Genomic DNA, 25580 nt, shown 5'->3' with positions numbered 1-25580 from the left:
ACACAAGCTGCGTGCCACACAGCACAAGACATAACATGAATGCATGCAGCCGATAAAATCACGAACTGCGTACAACACAAAACACAACAGTATTACAACAGTGGGCCTTACAGTGTTAAGGACAGTTCCCCTTATAACTACCTGCACCCACACGAAGAGCGCTCTATTCATATGGTAATAAACTGATGCAGCCATATGCTAACGCCCCTTATCAGTACTATAAAACTGGCAGCGAAGTTCAGCTTTGTTGACTTTTTAATCACGATGGCACACGAGGAAGCTCTCCAGGCGACCACAGACAGCGAAGAAGAATGCACTTTTTCTTCTTCAGAAGAGGAAGACCTTGATGATGAACTCCTGCATTTCGAGGAGCGCGTTGATGCTGCGGAGGATACACTTTCTAATGAGTAAGTCATTTATTCTAACTTCGATTATAGAGTCGCATATATTTATTATTAGTTAGTGCATGATCGTAAAGCTGTTTCAGACCTATGCCAGACTGAAATCCGTTAGTCTAAGATTGAAATGCATTGCCGCTTTTTCCTTCATTATATCGAACGGTCTTATAAAACGTTTTGACCATGTGAACGTTCTATAATGTAACATACGATAAAATGAATGTTTAGACTATCCCAAAGGTCTAGTTTTTGTGACCTTTTGTTTCGTGTTGGCTGCCTCTTCAGTGGAACCGTTTGTAAATATCTGCTCAGGTGCAAATGTTTTGAAAGTGCTTTACATATGCATGAATGTTGATGCCCCATCAGCAGACATCAAGTGCGTTTCTATAGGCCTATATATCCATTAATTGCCCATCACTTATGCATGCACTGGTATTACCTCAGACAATCGATGTTTACTGTATGTACTTTTCTTTAGGAAAATGCCTTCACGTGCACATCATACAAGGGCACGCAAGCATCTTTCACTTTTGAACTCCGTTGAGAATCTTAACGAGTAAGTTAGTAATGAGAGGAATGTGCAAAAAATAATGTGCAAAAAGTAGTACAGGGTATTTAAATAGCAGCAATGTGAGGTAGAGAAAAATTATGAATAGCTTATTGATATATGATATTTACATGGAGAAAAAATTATGAATAACTTATTGATATGGTGATATTACATGGAGTCAAGTGATATTATGACACAGAGTTAGAGTTTAGGAGCCTGATGGCCTGGGGGAAGAAGCTCCTCCTAAGTCTCTCAGTTTTTGCCATCAGGCTACGGAAGCGCTTACCAGATGGAAGCAAAGTGAATAGACGGTTACCAGGGTGATTAGAGTCCTTGAAGATTTTAACAGCTCTACTTTTGCAGCGTTTGAGGTAGATGTCCTGCAGAGAGGGGAGAGTAGACCCTGAGATGCGCTCAGCTAAGCGCACAACTCTCTGTAGTGCTTTGCAGTCCTGATTGGAGCTGTTTCCATACCACACTGAGATGCACTGAGTCAATACACTTTCTATGGTCCCTGAATAGAAAGTTTTCAGGATTGCTGGTGAGACCCTGAATTTCCTCAGCTGTCGCAGATGGTACAGTCTTTGCCTGGCTTTCTTAACCTGTGATTGGATGTGTGTAGTCCAAGTCAGGTTCTCGGAGATGTTTACGCCGAGGTACTTGAAGCTACTCACCCTCTCCACAGGGGTCCCGCTGATCCTGAGAGGAGAGTAGGGCTGCTGCTGTCTCTTCCTAAAGTCCATGATCAGTTCTTTAGTTTTCCCCACATTCAGTGAGAGACAGTTGTCCTGGCACCATGATGTGAGTCTCTCTACCTCATCCAAGTATGCGGTCTCATCGTTGTTGGAGATGAGGCCCAGAACCACAGTATCATCAGCGAATTTAACAATGGATGTGGAGCTGTGAGAGGACACGCAGTCGTGCGTGTAGAGAGAGTAGAGCAGGGGACTCAGGACACAGCCCTGTGGGGCTCCTATGTTCAGAGTGATGGAGTTTGAGGTGAACTGGCCAACTTTCACCACTTGAGGTCTGCCGGTGACGAAGTCTTGAATCCAGTCACAGAGTGAGGAGTTTAGGCCGAGGTCAGTGAGTTTAGATGCCAGCTTGATGGGGACTATAGTGTTGAAAGCTGAGCTATAGTCAATGAATAGCAGCCTTACATAATTCCCATTGTTGCTGTCCAAGTGTGTGAGGGAAGAGTGGAGAACGTGAGAAATGGCATCGTCCGTGGATCTATTTGGGCGATAGGCAAACTGAAGAGGGTCCAAAGTATCAGGGATGGAGGAGCAGATGTGGCTCTTTACAAGTCTCTCAAAAACCTTCATGACTATAGATGTGAGGGCAACTGGGCGATAGTCATTCAGGCAAGAGGGTTTATTGTTCTTTGGCACAGGGATAATAATGGATTTTTTTAATGGAGTGGGAACCACGGAGGTAGCAAGGGACTCATTAAAAATGGAAGTGAACAAATCAGCGAGCTCAGAACACGGCCGGTTATCCCATCAGGACCGGCTGCTTTCCTGACGTTCACTCTCTTTAACGCCCTCCGAACCTCATCCTCCGACATGGTGATTACAGGATCATCGCTGCTCTGCCTGCTGCTTCCTGACGCGCCGCCGCCGTTGCCATCGAAGCGGCTGTAGAAGATGTTTAACTCGTCGGCCAGCAACGGATCTGCTCTCACCTCCGCGGAGGATTTGTTTCCGAAGTCACAGATGGTCCTCAGTCCCTGCCACATCCGTCGAGAGTCGTTGAGCTGGAAATGAGACTCAATTCTCTCTCTGTATCTGTGTTTAGCGGCTCTTACTGCGCGTCGGAGAGCATAGCACGATGCTTTGTACTCGCTCGTATTCCCAGACAGAAGAGCCTCATTGTAAGCGGCAGTGCGTGTGTTAACCGTGGCACGGATTGTTCTGTCCACCCACGGTTTCTGATTGGAGAATGTCCTTATCGTTATTGTTTCTGTAGCTTGCTCGGTTAGCGTGTTTACGAAGCTTAATGCTACATCCGTGAACTCGCTGACGTCAGAAGAACTCGCCCGGAACATGTCCCAGTCGATGTCATCAAGCGCCGCCTGCAGCATAGTCTCTGAGTGGGAGGACCAGCGCGTCACTACTCTCTGCACCGGAGGTTCCTGAACGAGCCTTTGTTTGTATCCCGGTGTTAGAAAAATTGTGGCATGGTCCGATTTGCCAAAAGCCGGTAGTGAGCGGGCTTTGTAGGCATCCTTGAACTGAGTGTAGCAATGATCCAGTGTGTTTGGTCCTCTAGTTGGACAGGATACATGTTGATAAAAGTTCGGCATTCCTTACAGACTTTTGTGCCATTCCTGGAAACAGTTTCTGTTCAACTGAAGACACAACGTTGCAAGCCTGGCATTTCCAAGGTGTTAGTTGCTTCTTTCCATGCACGGCTTTGCAATGCACACAGATCCGGCGACCGACAGTAGCAATTCTACTGACGTCTGAAGTCAGCTGAGCTCCTGGAACCGGCACATGGTCTGTGCTAAACTGTTTTGGTGCTGCTTTCTGTGGCACACCACAGAGCTCTGCAATAAGCTCTTCCATGAACTGATCGGGAGTCATGTTGCCAAGCAGCTCTTTGTGCAATACGAAAGTGTTGTTGGCGGCAATGTCCAAGAAGTGGAGGAAGATTTTTCTGTACCACTTCATGGTTTCTCCAAAAGAAGGAAAGCACCTGGTCCAGATGGTGTGTCACCAGCCTGCCTAAAAATCTGTGCTGAGCAGCTGGCCCCCATCTTCACACAGATCTTCAACAGATCACTGGAGCTGTGTGAAGTCCCCTCATGCTTCAAACGCTCCACCATCATCCCCGTCCCAAAGAAACACAAAATTACTGGACTTAATGACTACAGACATGTGGCCCTAACGTCTGTAGCCATGAAATCATTCGAAAGACTGGTTTTGGCTCATCTGAAGGACATCACTGGACCGTTACTGGACCCCCCTGCAGTTTGCCTACAGAGCAAACAGGTCTGTGGATGATGCAGTCAACATGTGACTGCACTTCATCCTGCAGCATCTGGACAGACCAGGGACTTATGTGAGGATCCTGTTTGTGGACTTCAGCTCTGCTTTTAACACCATTATCTCGGAAACCCTTAAAAATAAACTAACTCAGCTCTCCGTCCCCACCTCCGTCTGCCAGTGGATCAACAGCTTCCTGACAGACAGACAGCAGTTAGTAAAGCTTGGCAAATTCACATCCAGCACTCGAACCATCAGCACTGGAGCTCCTCAGGGCTGCGTACTCTCCCCACTGCTCTTCTCCCTCTACACCAACGACTGCACATCTAAAGACCCCTCTGTCAAGCTCCTGAAGTTCGCAGACGACACCACACTGATCGGCCTCATCCAGGACGGTGACGAGTCTGCTTACAGACAGGAGGTTAAGGAGCTGGCTGTCTGGTGCAGTCTCAACCTGGAGCTGAACACACTCAAAACTGTGGAGATGATCGTGGACTTCAGGAGAAACCCCCCTGCTCTCCCCCCACTCACCATCATGAACAGCACTGTGACTGCAGTGAAAGCGCTTTTTGGATGGATATAGTCAGACCAGTGTTAGAAATTAGAACAGAAACAAATGATCCCTCTCCTTACACTTCGTCTTTCCTACACATAAATTGGCCTGTCTCACTTTGGCACCCATTCTGATGTGAAATGGCTGGAGGATCTTCTTCATCTTCCTCTTCTTCTTGGTTAAAGGCGGATCGCAGACTTATAAGTGCATTACCGCCACCTATCTCTCTAAATGGATCATTTACACTCCAATCTCCTGAATAACCTCCCAATCCACATTCAAACACCCTTAAATCTTGCACCCGTTTAAAGTCTTCATAGAGCTTCATCCGGCGCTGTGTGTTCAGCTCCTCCATCCACCCTCAGCCCTCCTCAGAAAGAAAAACACTTATACTCGCTTGTTCAAACCAGTTCTTCATAAAGAATGTAATGATTTAATGTTTCTTCCTGGATTTAATAAATTCTTAATTATAAACTGCTCACCCTTATTCTCTAGTTCATCCTTCAACTCGTTTCTTTCATCAATGTATTTCCTACAATACATTATAACATGTTCAACTGTTTCATTCCCTGATAGCACAAGTACATCTCGGAGACGTCTATTTGACATCTGCATTTACATCTGCAAGACGTATTTTTTAGAGTGTTTGCTCATCTGCAATACATCTATGGGACGTTTCATTTTACATGTCAAATAGACGTCTATTAGATGTCTTTAAGATGTTTATGATTTAGAATGTATATAAAACTGACATCTTACAGATGTTTGTAGACAGCAGATGCTTTCCAGATCAAGAGATCTTTAACAGACATCTTGCAGATGCATAGGCGTAATTTACGGGTGGGACGGGTGGGACATGTCCCCACCACTTTTTACCAGGCTCGATATTGTCCCCACCACTTTTAAAAAGTAACTGAAAAATAGATTGCGTAAGGTATGTATTAAAGGAAAAGCACCATCTACAAATCGTCACTCTTCACAATCTAATTCATTCATTTAACACATTTTTTCCGCCGGACAGAAGCTTTTCAACGTCCTCAAAGATTAATATTAAGTCTCGTTGTGAAACTATCGCGAGATACGCGATATGCGTCATGGGATATGTAGTTTCCTTTCCCTATAATTAGTCTACAGATCCTGTACCTTTCTTTTTATGATGTTCGTATTGTTTGGATACTGTTTCAAGGTTGAGATTTTTGAGAAGATTAATTGGACAATATCTCTGGTCCACAAGTCAAATCATCACTCACTGTAGTTATCATTGAAGGCTGAATAATAGTTAAAGCACTTTTAGGCAACAGGACAATTCTATGTTATTACTTTAGTTCATAGTCCTTTAATTCAGTTTTGTATTAAATCACAGCGCGCTCCAGTGGCCGCCAAAAAACATGATTAGCGACAGTATGTCTATATTCACGTAAGTTAAATATAATATGTTTTCGTGTTAAGCAAAGTAACTTACTGTGCGTGGCTGCTTCACTAAAAAGCTTCTTATATCACTTCCACACTTTCTTTTGGACATTTTGTTGATGTTTTTACATTTATGCTATAGGTAGCAACATTTACCGTTAACTAGCCTTTACATGTGGGGTGGGGGAGGAAAAAATAGAGCTTTTATACAAACGTCATAAAAAAAAGATTTGTCAAAACAATTTAATTTATTTAATTATTTAATTAATAAAGGTAGTTTAACCATTTTAAACACAAATTAACTCTCATTCATGTTTTACACAAGGTTTTGCGTAGTTCATGATTGGTTAAATTATTTGATTGGATGAGGAGAATTTTGTGGGCTTGTCTTGACTCTTGACGTAATGTTGATTAGAAAATATGCAAGAAATTCAAAGTAGAATGAATCGTAATACACACACACACACACACACACACACACACACAATTGTGCAATTAATGAATACGCTGCAGCTGAGCTGACCATGAAATGGCAAGTTCACCATATTTATCTTGCGTATTTTGATTGATATTAGCTACCCTGGATGTGTTGTGATACGCAAAACGTACATTCACATTGTGAATGTTACGTTTTGCTTATTTGGATGTTTATGGACATATTTGTGAATGTGATGCATGTGTACATCAAAGTGAAAATTAAGTGCATTTCCAACTCTGAACTCAGTCCCCAAGTAAATTCGGTTATTAAATAAACAAATAGCAAAACGAGTTGTGCGGTGTCCCCACCACTTTTCAAAGCAAAGTTACGCCACTGTGCAGATGTACGTGTGCTATCTGGATTAACATGACATACCTCACATAGGCCTGTTGGATGTTTACTTATTAAATGCATTGTACTGTTCAACCTTGTACACCCCAGTCCTTGTAATCTTGTCCTCCTCGGTTCTGCTCTAACGTGATACTATTCCCTTACCCACTGTTGACTGTATTTGATACAAATGCCTTCCTTTGGTCTCTATGTCCCAATACTGCTGCCATGATTTCCAAATATTCCTTTTGATGATTGATTTAATTTCTATCTTACTAAGTGAAATCTGAATATGAACTTTATTCTCGTTCTATGGCCTTTTTTGCTCAATTATGTGCCTCTTCATTACCTCTCAACCCAATATGAGTCGGTACCAACAGAAACCAAACTTTTATACTATTTTGCTTAAGTGAATATAATCCTTGAATGATCTCTATGATCTCTATATCTTGTCTTGTTTCTGACTTCTCATTCAAGCTTATTAGATCTGAACTTGAATCTGAACAGATTACTGCTTTGCATATTTTAACTTCACTAATCCACTTTATTGCCATAATTATTGCAAACATCTCTCCAGTAAGCACTGATAAACAATCTGATATTCTACTGCTCTTATTCACTTGTAACTGTGGTATTATGAATGCAGAGCCCATGACCTGTATTTGGATCTTTTGAAGCATCTGTAAAAATGTGCATCTCCATATATTCCCTTCCATCATATACATCTGTATCGTAAGACCCTTCCTTTTGTCTTCTTTCTAATAAGCTAGCCCACATTGGCACTGGAGATCCAGGAATTGTTGGAGCATATCAGGATATGTTTTCTACATGACTGTTAAGTTTTCAAACTGGAAAGTGATGCCATTGAATCTGAACAAATTAAAGCTTCCTTTTCTGAGTTTGCCATCTCCCCCTCAAACCATTCAAGTGCCATCTGAATGGCGACTAATTCTGCCGTATATACTGATGTTGCATCAGTTATTCTTCCTTTATTCACACTTTTAATTACTGATACATAAAACGCTGCACCCGAATTCAGAAATAAATACAGAATAAACAGTATCCAAATATTGTAGTGTATTATATTTCATTTCACCTCCAATCTCTCCTTTTTGTATTCTCTTATGTTTTGTAAAATCAGTTTGTGGCTCAATTAAAAACCGAGGTGGAAATATTCATACAGTTGGTGCAAATATTTCCATTTTCATTTCCTTTGCACATTCCTGTGCCTTCCACGCAAATCCTGTTCCAGACAAATGTTTAGTCTCCCAACTTTCTTCTAATACTTTCTGAGCCAGATGATTCTTACTATGGCCTTTAAAATTAATATAAAGATAAATTTTGACGCCGTAAACTGAAAGGCATTTCTGAGAGCTCGACTTGCATCGCTGCTACTGTGTTGTTTTAGCAGCTCCTAGAATCAGTGTTAATTTCGTCGACGAAGACGACGATGAAAAATATTCGTCAAGGAACCTTTTTTCTGTGACTAAGACGAGACGTTGACGAGCTAAAACTAATATCTGATGATAAAAACTATGACGAAATGTATGCGCGTCTTCGTTAACAAGACGAGACGGGACTAAAATGTTATTTGAGGACTACCGGACATTCAAAATACATCCTATAGGCTAAGTTAACTGTCTTGTCTTTCAAAATGTGCGTCTCTGTCATTGGATAAGGTGCGTTTGCATGGCAGCCGCGGTGGACGGATAGCCTACCAAAACGCGAACTAGCGATCTGAAACAATGGCCTCAGCACCCGAAGGGTTAGGGAGTGGGTGACCAGACGTCCCATTTTTCCCAGGAGTCACAATTCATTGTCGATTAACTTAAAGTCAGTGAAGGTGCGATAGGTGGAAACGCACTGATAGAAGTGCTCTCTCTCGCGCACGCTCCACTTCTTCAGTTCTCATACAGCGCGCGATCAGTTCTCAGTGCTCAAATACACACACAGCAGTCCACATGTCTCTCATGTAGAGCATCTCACGGAAATACAGTCCGTTATGGTTTAAGTGAGCTTAAACAGGTGGGTGAAAACTGAATGTATGTCAGTAGGCTATTACACATACCTTCCGTCTTAAATGGACAGCATTCCTAATTTTCTGTCATAAATGTTAACCAACAAAAGATGTTAAATAAATGTATACTTGTTAAGTAAACCTACTGTATCTGAAAAATGAGTTTAATTTATATCTCTACCAAAAAATGTCATTTTTTTCCAAATTCAATCCTTGATTCAAATTTCTCATAACTAAGCTTAATTGTTTTGGTCTAAAGAGAGAAGAATTGATGACTATTTTTGTTTGAATACTATATAAAATAGCTATCAAAATAAATGTTGGTAACTGCAGTTTGACTAAAAGTAATGACTAAAAGTTGACAAAAATGCAATGACTTTTCGTCGACTAAAACTAGACTTTACTATACTGAATAACATTCAATTGCTGTGTTTTTTTTTTTATATGCCTTGCAAACCTTCGCTTGTATATATTTATTGTAAGCCATGTACGCTGGCTTTGTTCTACACTAAATAAACATAAAAAAAATAAAAAAAATAACATTCAATTTCTTAAGCAATGATTTTGATGCAGGCCTGCAGGGTACAATGCATCCCTAATCTAATATAGAGCAAAGCAATACATAGTACATTTCCATCATTGATCATTGTTTATCTGCACCCCAATCTTGTCCTACTAAATACCTCATTATATTAAGTACTTTATTACACTTATTTTCAATATAATCTGTACTTCCCATGTCAATTCACAACCCATCCATAAACCTAAATATTTAAATTCCTTTAAACTTGGTTGTTTATACATATACAGATGTATTCATATCTGGACTACTTCCATCAAAACTATAATTAATCATGATATTAAATAAAATGGGACTCTCTGATTGGGTGAATTTACGCAAAGACTGTTTTAGCTGGTATTTCATTGGGGGGGAAAGGGCGGGCTGGGAAGACACCCCCATAGTCACCACCCCTGAATAACCTACCAATACAAGCCGTTTCATTATTGTCTTTACTTTCCCGCATGCATTATAAACCTTTAATTTTGCGTCAGAGGTACTCATGAAGAATAGACATGTGAAGCATTTAATATACAGGCCAAAATCCCTTGAACAAAACTTTTTTTTTGAAAGTCAGAAATAAAAACTGTAAGTAATAAAAATACTTGTATTTTAAAATAAAATAATAAAAACAAGTACCCCCCCCCCCCCCAAAAAAAAAAAAATAATAATAATAATATTCTGTAAAACAAACAAAAACAAACAAACAACAACAAAAAAAACTAAAGACATTAAAACATGCATTGTTGTAAATGCATCCAAAACTAATAATAACAGTAACAATAAAAATAGACAATGTACTCCTTTAGAAGATGTGGGCAGATGTCCATGGCGCTGACAGTCTTTCTCTTGGCGTGCTCGGTGTAGATAATGGTATCACGGATCACGTTCTCCGGGAGGTGTGAAAGGTGTGAAAGCGGCCATATCGAAGACTTAGCAGTAGAATGAGAAGGAGCAGTCTACCCTTTTTTTACTTTTAATCACGTTTATGTGTAGACGGGAGGTTTTGATAGCGTTGTAAAGGTTATTTAGCCTAAAATATGCTGTACTGTTAATCGCTGACGTCACTTAAGGGAGCATGAAAAATGAATGAATGAATTGATGACAGAAAAATCATAAAAGCTGTGAAAATGAACCATAAAATGTGTGTCTGTAAAATCAGCAACAACTTCCAGAAAGCTGGGCTGATGCTCTGCCAATCTACTGTCCTCAGGAGACTTTGACACAGAATTACAGATGCTACACAGCAAGATGCAAACCTCTGACCAGCACCAAACATAGAAAGACAAGATTAGAGTTTGCAAAAAAGCACAAAGGTGAGCCAGAAGAGTTTTGGGACTGTGTTTATGGACTGATGAGACAAAGATGAATCTAAGTGATGGGAAAGCAAAAATGTGGAGAAAAAAAGGGAACTGCAATGATCCCAAGCATACAGCCTCATCTGTAAAGCATGGTGGAGGTGGTGTCATGGCATGGGCGTGCATGGCTGTCTCTGGAACAGGCCCTCTCAACTTTACTGATGACTTAATGTATGATGACAGTAGCAGAATGTATATCTTGTATAACAGTATGTCTTGTTTTAGAGCGTTTTAGAGCGTGTTAGATAAAGAAATGCTGATTGAAATACTGCCTCAGTGGTTGAACATGTTACAGAATAAATTAATAACCTTCTGGCCACTGCATCCGTATTAGAATGGTCATCATTATAATGGTAGAGTAAAATTAATATACTTTGGGGGTTTAAATGTTTTATTAGGTCTGTAATTAACATGCGTAACTTCGTCTTTTACACTGATAAACAAACATCTCTACATAGAAAGCATAGCAAATGAACGTGTTCAGAACACAAATTTAGGGTTTTGCATTGAGCCGTTATTTTAAAGAGTTTGCCCATAAAAAATACAACACCACTGACCCATTCAGAGAGAGCCGACTGGTATTACTTTAAGTGACCCAAGCATTTCTGAAACTTTGAAGGCTCTTTAACCGAGAAGATGGGGGCTCTTAAAAGAGCCTTTGTGTGTCGGAGCGGAGCTCTACTTGGAGCTGGTGTACTTGGTGACGGCCTTGGTGCCCTCAGACACGGCGTGTTTGGCCAGCTCTCCGGGCAGCAGCAGACGCACGGCGGTCTGGATCTCTCTCGATGTGATGGTGGAGCGCTTGTTGTAGTGAGCGAGACGAGACGATTCACCGGCGATGCGCTCGAAGATGTCGTTGACGAAAGAGTTCATGATCCCCATCGCCTTAGAAGAGATCCCGGTGTCAGGATGAACCTGCTTCAGCACTTTATACACGTAGATAGCGTAGCTCTCCTTCCTGGACTTTCTGCGCTTCTTTCCTCCTTTAGCGGTGGTCTTAGTGACAGCCTTCTTCGAGCCCTTCTTAGGCGCGGACTTTGCTGGTTCAGGCATGATGAAGATGATACAAACGAATCGATGATTATAATGAGCCGGACAGACGTATTTATTGACTCGTCTATGCTAATTTTCATGCAGATACTACGGAGTCTTCTGATTGCGTGTTTCCATAGACCATACCCATAAACTCGAATGTGATTGGACAACTCGAAGTATCACGAGCGGAACCAGGGCCAATCACAGGCAGCGAATAGATAGCCCCACCCACCGCTCCGTGTTTGAACAACATCTGTGATATGAATGAGATTCCTTTGTTTCAGTTCCCGCTCTTTTTGTTAATGTTTTAACAAGAAAATAAATGGGTCTCAAATATCAGTGTAATTGTTAAACCCCTTAATAATAGGCCCATTGAGAGAAATTAGAGAAAGGAGATCAATGACAAAATATCTTAAATATTATCATCTTATTTTTCTCTTTATTTTGTAAATTACCTAAATTTAAAAAAAACACTAAACAAACGCTATGCAGGACAAAAATATACTATCATTCAGTGTGCTCTTGAAAAAAAAAAGCACTTTACCAGTTTTATTTTGAGAATCTGCTTTCGGATCAGAAACAGGAGTAAACTTATATTCTGGATGAAATAAACACCAGCGATGTTCTGGGTGCATGACCAATAATACACTAGTTTCACTATTTAAGTAAAGTTCAGTCACAAAATTCTTATACAAGTTTCCACCAAAAACATCAACATTACTTCAACTCTTTATGTGACAGTGTGGGCGGCTCTTAAAAGAGCCTTTGTGTGTTTCTGATAATACGGATGTGTTTATCCTCCGAAGCCGTACAGAGTGCGTCCCTGTCGTTTCAGAGCGTACACGACGTCCATGGCGGTGACGGTCTTTCTCTTGGCGTGCTCGGTGTAGGTAACGGCATCGCGGATCACGTTCTCCAGGAACACCTTCAGCACACTCGTAGATCAGACCGGAGATACGCTTGACTCCGCCGCGGCGAGCGAGACGACGGATGGCGGGTTTGGTGATGCCCTGGATGTTATCCCGCAGAACCTTCCGGTGCCGCTTAGCGCCTCCTTTCCCGAGTCCTTTACCTCCTTTACCTCTTCCAGACATTGCTGCGGTAGATACTTGTAAATGATGAATACGAATGTGTGTAAAGAGCTGCAGAGAGGTCTTTTACATTTGCTTACAGGACCTAACTGAAACCAACCCGGCGCGCACCCCTCCCCCGCCAGTTAGAGCAGGAAATAATGTGGTTTAACCCCAAAGCTTGATCTAACAATGTCTGTCCTTTGCTTCGTGTTGAAATTCATGTTTTAAAAGGTTAATTGGACAAAGAAGATTTCTAAGATCATACATAATATTTACACGCATGCATTAGGCGCTCCCTATACTCAGAGTAAGCAGTTTGCCTAGGATACCAAAAAAATAAAGAAAAATTACTTCCGTTCTATATTAAAATTAATATATACATAAATAAAAAATAAACATGAATATATATATATTCAGTGTCGTGCGTTGGTGTTTTAAAATGATGAGGCAGTTTTATATAGCTACATAATGTGTGTGTGTGTGTGTGTGTGTGTGTGTGTGTGTGTGTGTGTGTGTGTGTGTGTGTGTGTGTGTTTGTGTGTGTGTTACACTTAATGTTGTCACATTTTCCTGGGTAAATAAATATTACATAAAAAATAAAATAAATATAATTATATTTTGTATTTCGTTAATATTATTTGTTAATACTAATTATACATTTCATAGTGTTTTATGCATTTTTATATTTATTCCAAAATAATAACTAAAGGCAGATCAATATTTTGGAAACAATAAGGTTTCATTAGTTAACATTAGTTAACTACTTTAGTTAACATGAACTAAGAATAAACAATAGCCTACTTCTACAGCATTTATTAATCTTAGTTAATATTAATTTTAACATTTACTAATGCATTATTAAAATCAAATTGCCAACATTAGTTTATGCACTGTGAACTAACACAAACTAACAAGGAACTGAATTTGTATTAACTAATGTATACAAAGATTAATAGGCTAAATACTTCAATACATATTCATTGTTTGTTCATGTTAGATTAAATTACAGTTTAGCTTATTGTAAAATGTTACCAATATTTTTTATTTGTGAACTGATGTTCAGCTGCTCTTTTTAATAGTCAGCTTATTAACTTAGTAACTACAGACCTGTGGCTCTAACGTCTGGAGCCATGAAATCATTTGAAAGACTGGTTTTGGCTCATCTGAAGGACATCACTGGACCCCCTGCAGTTTGCCTACAGAGCAAACAGGTCTGTGGATGATGCAGTCAACATGGGACTGCACTTTATCCTGCAGCATCTGGACAGACCAGGGACTTATGTGAGGATCCTGTTTGTGGACTCCAGCTCCGCTTTTAACACCATCATCACAAACACCCTTCAGAATAAACGGACACAGCTCTCCGTCCCCACCTCTGTCTGTCAGTGGATCAACAGCTTCCTGACAGACAGACAGCAGTTAGTAAAGCTTGGCAAATTCACATCCAGCACTCGTACCATCAGCACTGGAGCTCCTCAGGGCTGCGCTCTCTCCCCACTGCTCTTCTCTCTCTACACCAACAACTTTGCATCTAAAGACCCCTCTGTCAAGCTCCTGAAGTTTGCAGATGACACCACACTGATCGGCCTCATCCAGGATGGTGACGAGTCTGCTTACAGACAGGAGGTTAAGGAGCTGGCTGTCTGGTGCAGTCTTAACAACCTGGAGCTTAACACGCTCAAAACTGTGGAGCTGATTGTGGACTTCAGGAGAAACCCCCCTGCTCTCCCCCACTCACCATCATGAACAGCACTGTGACTGCAGTGGAGTCATTCAGATTCCTGGGCACCACCATCTCTCAGGACCTGAAGTATGGACAATCACATTGACTCTATTGTGAAAAAGGCCCAGCAGAGGTTGTACTTTCTTCGCCAGCTGAGGTTTCTTCGCCAGCTGTGGAAGTTCAACCTGCCACAAGAGCTGCTAAAACAGTTCTACTCTGCCATCATTGAATCCCTCCTCTGCATTTCAATAACTGTCTGGTTCAGCTCAGCTACCAAATCTGACCTCAGAAGACTACGGAGAGTAGTCCGGACTGCTGAGCGAACCAACCAGTACAACCCTCCCCACTCTCCAAGAACTGTACTTATCCAGAGTGAGCAAAAGGGCTGGTAAAATCACTCGGGACCCCTCACATCCAGCACACTCCCTCTTTGAACTGTTACCGTCTGGTCGACGCTACAGAGCTCTGAGCACCAGAACGACCAGACACAGGAACAGTTTCTTCCCTCAGGCAATCCATCTCATGAACACTTGACAATAAAACGCAGAACACACAACTCTATTATTTATTCACCACACTTGCTTACTTCTTTATTTAATATTTTTTTTTCATTTCAGATTTGCACATATCAGACCTGTACACACATAATTGTCTATATTATATATTGTGTTTTTCTTTGTACATTGCCTATTTGGATATTATTCTTTATTATCTGTGTCCTGTCCTGTTGCTGTCTCTCTTTTGCACTGTGGAGCTTCTGTCACTGATTTTCGGGTCATCATCGTCATAAAAGCAACGTAAACACTGCCACAGACACTAAGATATATCTTTCATTTCATCACTGTGAATGCTCACTCAAAACTGACACAGTCATCATGTTTTCAGACCATTTCAAATTTTATTTTGACATGACACAAAGCAATGATATCTAAGCTGGAGAGTTGTTTACTTACTTTATAATTAGTCAATCACGCCATCATTTTCTTCGTTCATGCCGAGAGCGCACACGAAAACAAGAGGCGGGATTTATCGCAGGAACCAATCACATCCAATTATAGCACGATGTAGGCATTGCCTCCTCTCACGTGACTTTCCCCCATTCGTTTCAATGAGCCTCTAGAAAAGTCACCTCACCCTTTAGGGTCTCTGTATTAAGTCTAGGGACTGAAGGGAGGCAAGCCTCCGCTGTAACTTTACCTGTTTCACTTTTTAAAAAACGAGTGACTTTTAGACTTTGAATGCCATATTTAGTCATTTTTTTGAGGAGACAGTGCCTGCCTTGCCTTCTTGGAGGAAACACCCATGATATATATATATATAATTGTTACTATAATGACCATTTGAAGTAGGCTATTGTTTATTCTTAGTTCATGTTAACTAAAGTAGTTAACTAATGTTAACTAATGAAACCTTATTGTTTGCAGAATATGGATCAAATTGTTACTATAATGCAGTGAACAGTAAGCACACGTGACTGCTAGTTTCCATGACTTAAAATGCATTATATAAAAACAATGAGCCAATAATTATTGGTTAATTAATAATAATCATATGGTTTTATTAAATAACACTACATAATGCAAAAATACATAATGCAATACAAAATAAACAATGTATGTACATTACATATCTTTACAAATGCCTGCAAAGGTGCCAAAGGCCTGGTAATTGCTGTTGTTACACTTACAGGACAATCACATCCTTGTTTAATATTGACTAAGCATTTAATTCAAATATCCACTTTTTTTTGTAATAGAAATGCAACGGCCTTTATAATTTCTTCAACAAAAACTCATGGGCATCACCACCCTTACACAAATTATCCATGGTTTTCAGTGGCGGCTGGTGGCAAATTTTCTAGGTGGGGCCTAGAATTTTTTTTAGCATACATCCCGCTATGATTTATCCCAGTATAAGAAAAAGAAAAGGATTAAGACAGGAAACATTTTAAATACTGGGCAGAACAAACAGTATAGAAGTGAAAGCTAGTAACACTGTGATTGAATGTGAAAGAAAAAAATCCCTCCCTTTCACGCTTTGGTGGTGCGTCGCCCGATCGCCTGATGTTTTTTATCGTAGTAAAACTGCTTAATTTTCATTTGTGTAACTTATACAATTTAATAAATACAATTTAATTATTCACTTTAACATTTTACTAAACTTCTATTTTGACCTCTATAGATTTTTTATTTTCTTTTTCATAATATTTGAGGGAGGGGTCAGAATAAAATTCTGCTTAGGGCATGCATTTGTCCAGCAGCGGCCCTGCAGCAGACACTTTAACTTTCATATCATCATTATTATGGTCGTCTAGACTAGAGCCTCCTCCATCTCAACTGCAGGAATGAGCACCAAACAAAACGGAGAGCAATCAAACATTAAACCATGATTCTCACTTCCCCCAAAAATAAACAATAATGAAATCACCTCTACGGTCCACTTACACGTTAAACATAGCAAGATATAATTTATGATATAGTTGTGACAAGTTATGTATTAACGTTTATGAAATTGCACTTAGCTGTACTATATACACACACTAGAAATATATTTTTTAATTTAAACGTGTCACTGCGAAACAAAGTTAGAAATAGTATTTAACATGTTACGTTTTTGCAGTAATGGCAAACTAAAAGTAATACAAATAAAACCCACATAAAATAACTTGCATTAAAGTAGTGTCACTTTCAACTCAGCGTTACAGCAGAAATTATCTCCTTTACAGTGATTTTGATGGCTCTGAAAAGAGCCTTTGGGGTTTAGGGTTGGAGTCAGCAGGAGTTTAAGCGCGCTCTCCACGGATGCGGCGGGCCAGCTGGATGTCTTTGGGCATGATGGTGACTCTCTTGGCGTGGATGGCGCACAGGTTGGTGTCCTCAAACAGGCCGACCAAATAAGCCTCGCTGGACTCCTGCAGGGCCATGACAGCGGAGCTCTGGAAGCGCAGGTCCGTCTTGAAGTCCTGAGCGATTTCTCGCACCAGACGCTGGAAGGGCAGCTTGCGGATCAGCAGCTCGGTGGACTTCTGATAGCGACGGATCTCTCGCAGAGCCACGGTGCCGGGCCTGTAGCGATGAGGCTTCTTGACGCCGCCGGTGGCCGGAGCGCTCTTACGGGCGGCTTTGGTAGCGAGCTGCTTCCTCGGGGCTTTGCCGCCGGTGGATTTACGGGCTGTCTGCTTGGTTCTGGCCATTTTCTCGAAGTCGTCTTCTGAAGAACAGTAACGTATTGTCTCTGTGCAGCAGCGGCGCAGCTATTTAAACTGCTCCTGCGTTGCGCTCGTGTGGTTTTAGAGGCATTTGATTGGCTATTGTGTTTACGTCGCAGCGTGACGTGTCTCTCTGGCCAATGGCTATGAGTTTCCTGTTTTTAAACGATAGCGGCCTTTCTTTCCTGAATGCCTTTGAGCGGGAAAAGCAAGTAGTTTCCAGTTCTATGCATAAAATAAGAGCGACCCTAAACATTGTGTGTCAGATTGGTTCATCCTACTAAAAGACCCCTTTCACTCGAAAACGTGGCCGAATAATGTGTATTACTTTAATCGGGGATGAACTCAATTAGGTGAAAAGAAGCGAGAAATCGGAGAAAAGCTATAGTGGGAATATCTTGTTAAAGAATAAATTTAAAGTAAACACTTTGGTATTTGTATTTGCATAAAGCCGATTTATTGTTCTGAGTGCATGTTAAGTTTTCTCTCAAAACAACACATTAAAAAGAACTGAGCTACAGCTATACATAGAAATTAACTGATATACTTAAGTCTACACAACACGCAGCACCCCCTGTTTTTTTTCTGTAAACTTGTGAATAAAAAAATATATATAGGCTATATATATATATATATATATATGGTAATGAGGTATTGTGTACGTGTTATACGAGAAAAATTAAATGATATTTACTTTTTAAACGTGTAAAAAAATAGTTTTGAATGAAGTGTGAATAGTTGTGTAACTTAAGAATTATAGTTATCAAAGTTATTAAACTGATGCAGGGCTACTTGATCCTGCAAAATCACGCACACAGCACCGCCAATGCTTGCTTTTATGTTTGTGAATGCTGTGTCTGAGTGCTGTGTTTGTGTTGTGCCATCTGTAGGTTGGAAAGCCTAAAGCAGACCCCATTATAATTTGCATTTTATTTTATAATTGTATTCAGTAAAAAAAAAAAATCTCTGTCCTTGAAGTTTAAAGGATTTGCTGCAACACAATTTTGTCTGACTGACAGGCCTCTTTTTAATCCATGCAGCAAATGCTTTAAAATGACTTTATTGCATTCCAGATGCTTTAAGAACTTTTCACTATACATTTTAAGGGGTTTTAAGCTTGAATGTAAAACATTTTTATGAATTAATTGTAGCCTATTTCCATTTGTAAGATAGCTAATTGTTGTCTAACACGATCTCATGAAAGTGCATAGGCTATAGCACGATTTTCTGTCTCTATTTGGCGTAATATTTATATGCAAAAATTCACTACCGCCCCCCAGCACCCCCTACATAAACACTTTCCCGCGCCCCTGCATAACACCATAAATCTGTCTTTTAAAGAGAAAGTGGGTGGCTCTTAAAAGAGCCTTTGGGTTTGAGAAACACAGGAATGTGCTTATTTGCTCTTGGCGGGTTTCTCGGTCTTCTTGGGCAGCAGCACGGCCTGGATGTTGGGCAGCACGCCGCCCTGAGCGATGGTCACTCGGCCCAAGAGTTTGTTCAGCTCCTCGTCGTTGCGCACCGCCAGCTGCAGGTGACGGGGGATGATACGGGTCTTCTTGTTGTCCCGAGCGGCGTTTCCAGCCAACTCCAGGATCTCAGCCGTCAGATACTCGAGCACAGCGGCCAGATAAACCGGAGCACCGGCACCGACGCGCTCGGCGTAGTTACCTTTGCGGAGAAGCCTGTGAACACGACCGACGGGGAACTGCAGCCCTGCTCTGGAGGAGCGAGTCTTAGCCTTCGCTCTGGCCTTGCCGCCGGTTTTACCTCTTCCACTCATTGTTGAAGATTGTGATGTGGTTCTTTCTACAGATAGATGCAGAAATAATAGCGCTGTAGCTTCACATTCAGTATTTAAGAGAGCGTGCTCCTCTTCTATTGGTTGGAGTCGATCACAGATGAAAACCAATCACTGCTCGTCCCTCCAAATCCCAAACTCCTCCTCTTTCTGCTTCTCTTTGTTGCAGTCATTCATTGTTCATGCAAGGAAATGTTTATTTATTTATGTTTGTTTTTAACAATAACAATTTAAACAAGTAAAATAATTATTGCTGGAGTATCTGTATTCACAGCTGAAATTGTTGCCATAATTTTAGGATTACAATGGATAGAAGAGGTAAGGCCTGAGAGAGCTGTAATTTGTTCAGACTCTGCTGCAGCTCTTAGTAGCTTGAACACCAAGAGATGATTTACTGCTGGAAATATTTACAATAATGTTAAGAATACAAAGAGCTGTAACCGATGTACAGTTTTGTTGGGTTCCTGCACATGTTGGTGTAGAGGGTAATGAGAAGGCAGATGAGATTGCAAAGAGAGCGCTGAAATTAAATGAGAATGAAATTATGAAATTTCCATTTGGAAAAGGTGAGGCCAAATCATTAATCAAAAAGGCAGTGAGGGATTTATGGCACAAGAAGTGGGACACAGATAATAAATGGAGACACTATTATAACATACAAAAATCAATCACGGTGGAAACATTTAAAGGGAAGTGTAGAAAAGAGGAAGGGATTCTTGCAAGGTTAAGACTTGGACACACAGGATTAAAGTCAACTTTGTATTTAATGAAAAAATCTGTTTCTGATAAATGTGACGGTTGTAACGTACCAGAAAATGTTGAGCATGTCATTTTGTGGTGTAATAAATATAGTGCAGAGAGGATACTTTTACGTGACAAGATGTATAGATTAAAACGTGGATGGAATTGGGAAGGGATTTTAGGAAGGAATGAGAAAATGAGGGATTGCTGTAAGGCTTTATTTCTTTTTCTAAGAAATACAGGATTACATCAGAAAATATAGGTAGATTATAATTCAAAAGGAAAGGAAATAAAGAGGAAGAAAAGAAAGAGGGAAAAGGAAAGGGAGAAGGAAGGGGGAAAGGGAAAGAAGAGGGGGGAAAGAAAGAAAATAAATTAAGAATATATATATATATATATATATATATATATATATATATATATATGTTTTTTTTTTTTTAACTATAGTATATATAACCCTGATGTTACACACTCCTGTACAGTAGGTGGTGGTATGCACCTATATGCTGGTTTGTTATCTGACATTAAACTAAAAGAAGAAGAAGAAGAAACACTGATGCTCTGCTGCTTTAGACTGTAACTGTGCACTTGCCTAAGCAGCGGAGATCTTTTTAATTACTCCAGCACATGCATGTGTGCTATGATGACGAACTGAAACGACTTGTGTTAAAGGAACACTCCACTTTTTTTGAGAATAGGCTCATTTTCCAACTCCCCTAGAGATAAACAGTTGAGTTTTACCGTTTTTGAATCCATGCAGCCAATCTCTGGGTCTGGCGGTAGCACTTTTAGCTTAGCTTAGCATAGATCACTGAATAGGATTAGACCATTAGCATTTGGTCATCAAAAATTACTAAAGAGTTTCGATAATTTTCCTATTTAAAACTTGACTCTTCTGTAGTTACATCGTGCACTAAGACCGACGGAAAATTAAATGTTGCGATTTTATATATATATATATATATATATATATATATATATATATGAAAAGAACCTATTCATTGCCAAAAGAGTGAATTTACTGAACGTACACATAGGAGCCTGATAAAAATTATAATTTTAGAAGAACATTTGAAATGGCACTGAAGAGGCTTTTGCATCTGAATTATTCATATATGCACTGAGCATGTTAATAACAATTGAACAAGAGAAGAAGAAAGAAGCAGCATGGCACACTTTTACTTAGCGTCTGTTTCCATAGGGACTCGTCGCTCTGTTGAGAAAGTCTTGTGTGATAACCAGGACCATACTCTGGAATTAATGTTCCGCATGCATTTTTGGAACCAGCATAAGCACCAAGCAAGGTTTGGGTTAATCAACCGAGAGCTCAGGGTTTATTGTAAGTTACCTTGCTTTCTGGAATATACCCCAGGAACCCATTTCAATAGGATGTTCAACTAACTCCGAGTTAAAACATGAACTCTGAGTTGCCATACCCTGAAATGGGAAACTCTGTGTTTTCGGTTTCAGAACAGCCGGATTGAGTTTCTTCAATCCATAAACTGTGAAAAAAAGAAAAGAAAAGTTGAGCAAACTTAAAAATTTAAGGCAACCAGCTTCAGCAGATTTCTGAGTTCTCTGCTGAAGCTGGTTTCCTTAAAATTTTTAAGTTTGCTCAACTTTTTTTTTTTTCACTGTTGGGGAATTCATAGGAGTTCGTAGGCCGACCTGCTTTACAATACAAAAATCACCACAATTATATCCAGACAGAAGTTGCTAATTACATCAATGCATTAGTCATCAACATTCATCAATAAGTCATCAAAACGTCTCTCTGAAGATGTATATCTGATACGCTGGACATCGACAGTTGAACGTATGTCCTGGGACTGTCTGAGCTTCTCCTTGTACAGATACTAACACACATACGCAGAGAAACACTTATATTACTTCAAGGTTGCCTCAGCCCTAAACGTTATTGGGCATAGTTACACACACAATGAGAGCAGCTTTAGAGAGTAGAAAGGCATGCATAAATGTAACTTTGATTAATAATTATTCAAGAAATATTATAATTAATATTATTATGAAGGCCATTGTAGATCTGCCATCCACTCCTTCATCACAATGCTAAAAAAAAAAAAAAAAAATCTAAAGTTAAGGTAACTTAAACATAAGGCAACCAGCTTTAGTTTATACAACAAACAGTTGAGAGAACTCAAAAATCTCCTAAAAAAATAAGTTGAAAGAACTCAAAAATCTGCTGAAGCTGGTTGCCTTAATTTTTTTAGTTTGCTCAACTTTTTTTACAGTGTGGTTGACTTGAATTTAGTGCATGCACCACAACTATGGAAAGCCATGATCAATGGAGCTCCAAAACCATGATTTCCCATGGCAAAAGCATGGCAGCAGCTAAAAATGAAGTAGACTATAGAAACACAATTCAATCAAGATAAAGCTTTAAGCATAACATGTTCATAGGTGCAGGCTACATAACTTTGCAAACATTTAAATATCATATAGTGTTTATTTCAATGCACAGCAGCTTTTTCCACATCTAATGCTCTTTTCACATAATTAAATATTCTCTAATCCAACCTGTTACATTTCTTAATTATATTCATGGAATTAACATCTGATTTGTATGTCAACAGCAAGAAGGAAGAAGCTTGCAAAACTGTTTATGGGCCTGCACCAGCTCTGCTGACAAATAAAGAGGAAGATGGTCAAGTATTGGAAGAAATGTAAAATCCAACAGCAAAAAGAATAACTGTTGCATTTGTGTTTGTAGGAAATAAAGTTGACCAAATAAACTGAATAATTTGTGTTTATGTAACAGCTGTGGTGGTTATGGTATATTTTACTACCATTTCATGATCTGCCATCCTTCTATTCCATACAGTAATCAGATTCATTTTCAGACGGTGCAATGGTGGGAATGTGTGTGTCATCAATGCATCCAACCTCACTGGAAATCATGAAGTTAATTCTACTTATTGGGTTAATTCCAGAAGTCACTGCAATATGTTATCAAGTGAACATCATTAGCCCAATTTAAACCAGTTTCTACAACACTGACCTGCAGTCAGGAAACAACATAACATTTTCAGAAGCATCAGAGCGAAGCACACTTTCCTTACTGCTCTGCATCTCCAATGTTTTATAGAAAAGTAATATTTAAAAATATACTGCTCAAATAAATATCAGGATCCTGCATGCCATTTTTGTCACTTTTGCTATCTGTATGATGAAAATATGTGCAATGACTGAATACCTGCACTGCGGAAATATTTTTCTTGCTTATATTTTTGTCTTCTTGTTTCCAGTCAGAATATTAGAAGATTCATAAATGATGCATCATCTACATAAGAAAAATGACATAAGATAATGGGGGTAAGAAAGAAAGACAAAATAAATATTGTTTCATTCAAAATCTTGTACATTAAGATTAGCTTATTTTTTATATTTTACTTATTTGACGTGAAATGCACTTAAATTCAGTTTTCTCTTAACCTCCGGGTGTTTGTGCTTCAAGCTGCCAAAACAACAGCTGTATGAAACACTGCACACGGCCTTCACTGATGCTCATTACATTATATTGACTTTCAAACTGTTTCTGAAACACACAGAGGACGATTGTAATCTTTTATCAACATTTCCACTTAAACAAGGCATTAGATTTAGACGCGGCTTTGTTCCGTGGCTGATGCTCGCCTTGAGTTTGATCTGACCGGGGCACAACAAACATTTCCTCGTCGCGTGTTTTAGTCGCCAAAGAAAGCCAAGAGCCTCTGCTTGGTGTTCGCTTGGTTTTTACTGCGTCAAACTGCTTTACCACTCGAGTTTTGTCCTTCAATGTAGGAGAAGAAAACACAAGCGCGAGGAGCTCGCAGAGGCGCGCAGGCACCGAGCGGCGCGGTTGAGTCTATAAGGTTCTCATGTGTTGTATAAGAGCACAGCGCTGCTCGAGCGACACTCATCGTTGTTTGAGCGACTGTATATCAGCTCGTATAAATGGCAGAAACCGCTCCAGCCCCGGCTGCTGCCGCCCCGCCGGCCAAAGCGCCCAAGAAGAAGACCGCTGCCAAAGCCAAGAAAGCAGGTCCAGGCGTCGGTGAGCTGGTCGTCAAAGCCGTGTCCGCGTCCAAGGAGAGGAGCGGCGTGTCCCTCGCCGCGCTGAAGAAAGCTCTCGCCGCCGGCGGCTACGACGTGGAGAAGAACAACTCCCGCGTCAAGATCGCCATCAAGAGCCTGGTGACTAAAGGCACCCTGGTGCAGGTCAAAGGGACCGGCGCCTCCGGCTCCTTCAAGCTCAACAAGAAGCAAACCGAGACCAAGAAGAAGCCGGCCAAGAAAGCGGCTCCTAAAGCCAAGAAGCCCGCGGCCAAGAAACCCGCTGCTGCCAAGAAGCCCAAGAGCGCAGCGGCAAAGAAGCCCGCCGCTAAGAAATCGCCCAAGAAGGCCAAGAAACCCGCCGCTGCAGCCGCTAAGAAGGCGACGAAAAGCCCCAAGAAGGCAAAGAAGCCGGCAACGCCCAAGAAAGCAGCCAAGAGCCCCAAAAAAGCCAAGACTGCCAAACCCAAGACAGCAAAGCCTAAAGCTGCAAAGCCTAAAGCCTAAAAAGGCAGCTCCCAAGAAGAAATAAGTAACTTTATCTAACGTTACTGTTTAATTCCCCAACGGCTCTTTTCAGAGCCACCCACTCACTCTAAAGAAAGAGCAAAAGTGCAGTTTGGATCTTAAATTATAAGATTATATGTGAGTTTACCTCCACTCTGTTTTACATGTTGTCTGAATTTAGGAAAGCCAGTTATTCACGTTTAATACGAGCAGCTTAATGGATCATCGATCATCCAACTCTGTGTCATAACATCACTTGACTCCATGTAAATATCACCATATCAATAAGCTATTCATAATTTTTCTCTACCTCATATTGCTGCTATTCAAATACCCTGTACAACTTTTTGCACATTATTTTTTGCACATTCCTCTCATTACTATTTGTCAACAACATACTGACCTGCACATTTATATTTATATTTTTTATCTTATCTTATTTTATCTTATCTTATTTTATTCTTTTATTTTATTTTATGTTTGTACTTCTTAATATTTGTATTCTATATAATTGCACTGTTGAGCGGACCTGACCTACATTTCACTGCTGGTTATACTCTGTATAATTGTGTATGTGACAAATAAAAATCTTGAATCTAAATTTAAGTAGATTAAAACCAATACTTAATGCTTTTTGCACTGACATTTTTTTAATCTGATTCAACCCCCGATCACAATTTCTTTAATGTTTTCTGTCATGTGTTTAATCTAAAATGCAGCACAATCATAAAGCCAGTTGTGGAGGCGTGGCTTTGGCGGTGTGTGTTGGAGGGAAGTTCAGTGATTGGTTTAAAATCTT

The 25580-nt window shown here is 40.2% G+C and overlaps 3 protein-coding genes and 1 pseudogene across 4 annotated transcripts in view; 1 reads left to right on the top strand and 3 right to left on the bottom strand.

Moving 5' to 3' along the window:
• Nucleotides 1-11273: 11273 nt before the first annotated feature.
• Nucleotides 11274-11693, bottom strand: LOC306867999 (histone H2B-like; the record flags this gene model as incomplete). Its single annotated transcript, XM_079413967.1, has 1 exon — nt 11274-11693. The coding sequence occupies one exon, from the start codon at nt 11691-11693 to the stop codon at nt 11319-11321; it is 375 nt and encodes a 124-aa protein (XP_079270093.1). The 3' UTR covers nt 11274-11318.
• A 5560-nt stretch (nt 11694-17253) lies between these two features.
• Nucleotides 17254-25580, bottom strand: part of LOC306868005 (histone H3.2-like) — a gene marked incomplete at its 3' end in the record, with an annotated part of 468278 nt that continues 459951 nt past the window's right edge. The window contains exon 2 of the mRNA XM_079413973.1: nt 17254-17678. Coding sequence (XP_079270099.1) covers nt 17254-17664 — 411 coding nt within the window. The 5' untranslated portion in view covers nt 17665-17678. The remainder of the gene's footprint in view (nt 17679-25580) is intronic.
• Nucleotides 19076-19462, bottom strand: LOC306867996 (histone H2A-like; the record flags this gene model as incomplete). The annotated part of the gene is made up of 1 exon (XM_079413964.1): nt 19076-19462. One exon carries the CDS (start codon nt 19460-19462, stop codon nt 19076-19078), a length of 387 nt encoding a protein of 128 aa, XP_079270090.1.
• Nucleotides 24176-24806, top strand: LOC306867992 (histone H1-like; annotated as a pseudogene). The gene has a single exon. The product of its transcript is annotated as a histone H1-like (transcript).

Source organism: Barbus barbus (genome assembly GCF_936440315.1).
Source record: "Barbus barbus genome assembly, chromosome: 50".
Taxonomy (NCBI): Eukaryota; Metazoa; Chordata; class Actinopteri; order Cypriniformes; family Cyprinidae; genus Barbus; species Barbus barbus.
Note: the sequence above shows the minus strand (reverse complement) of the source record. Positions and strands in the feature narration are given on the sequence as shown.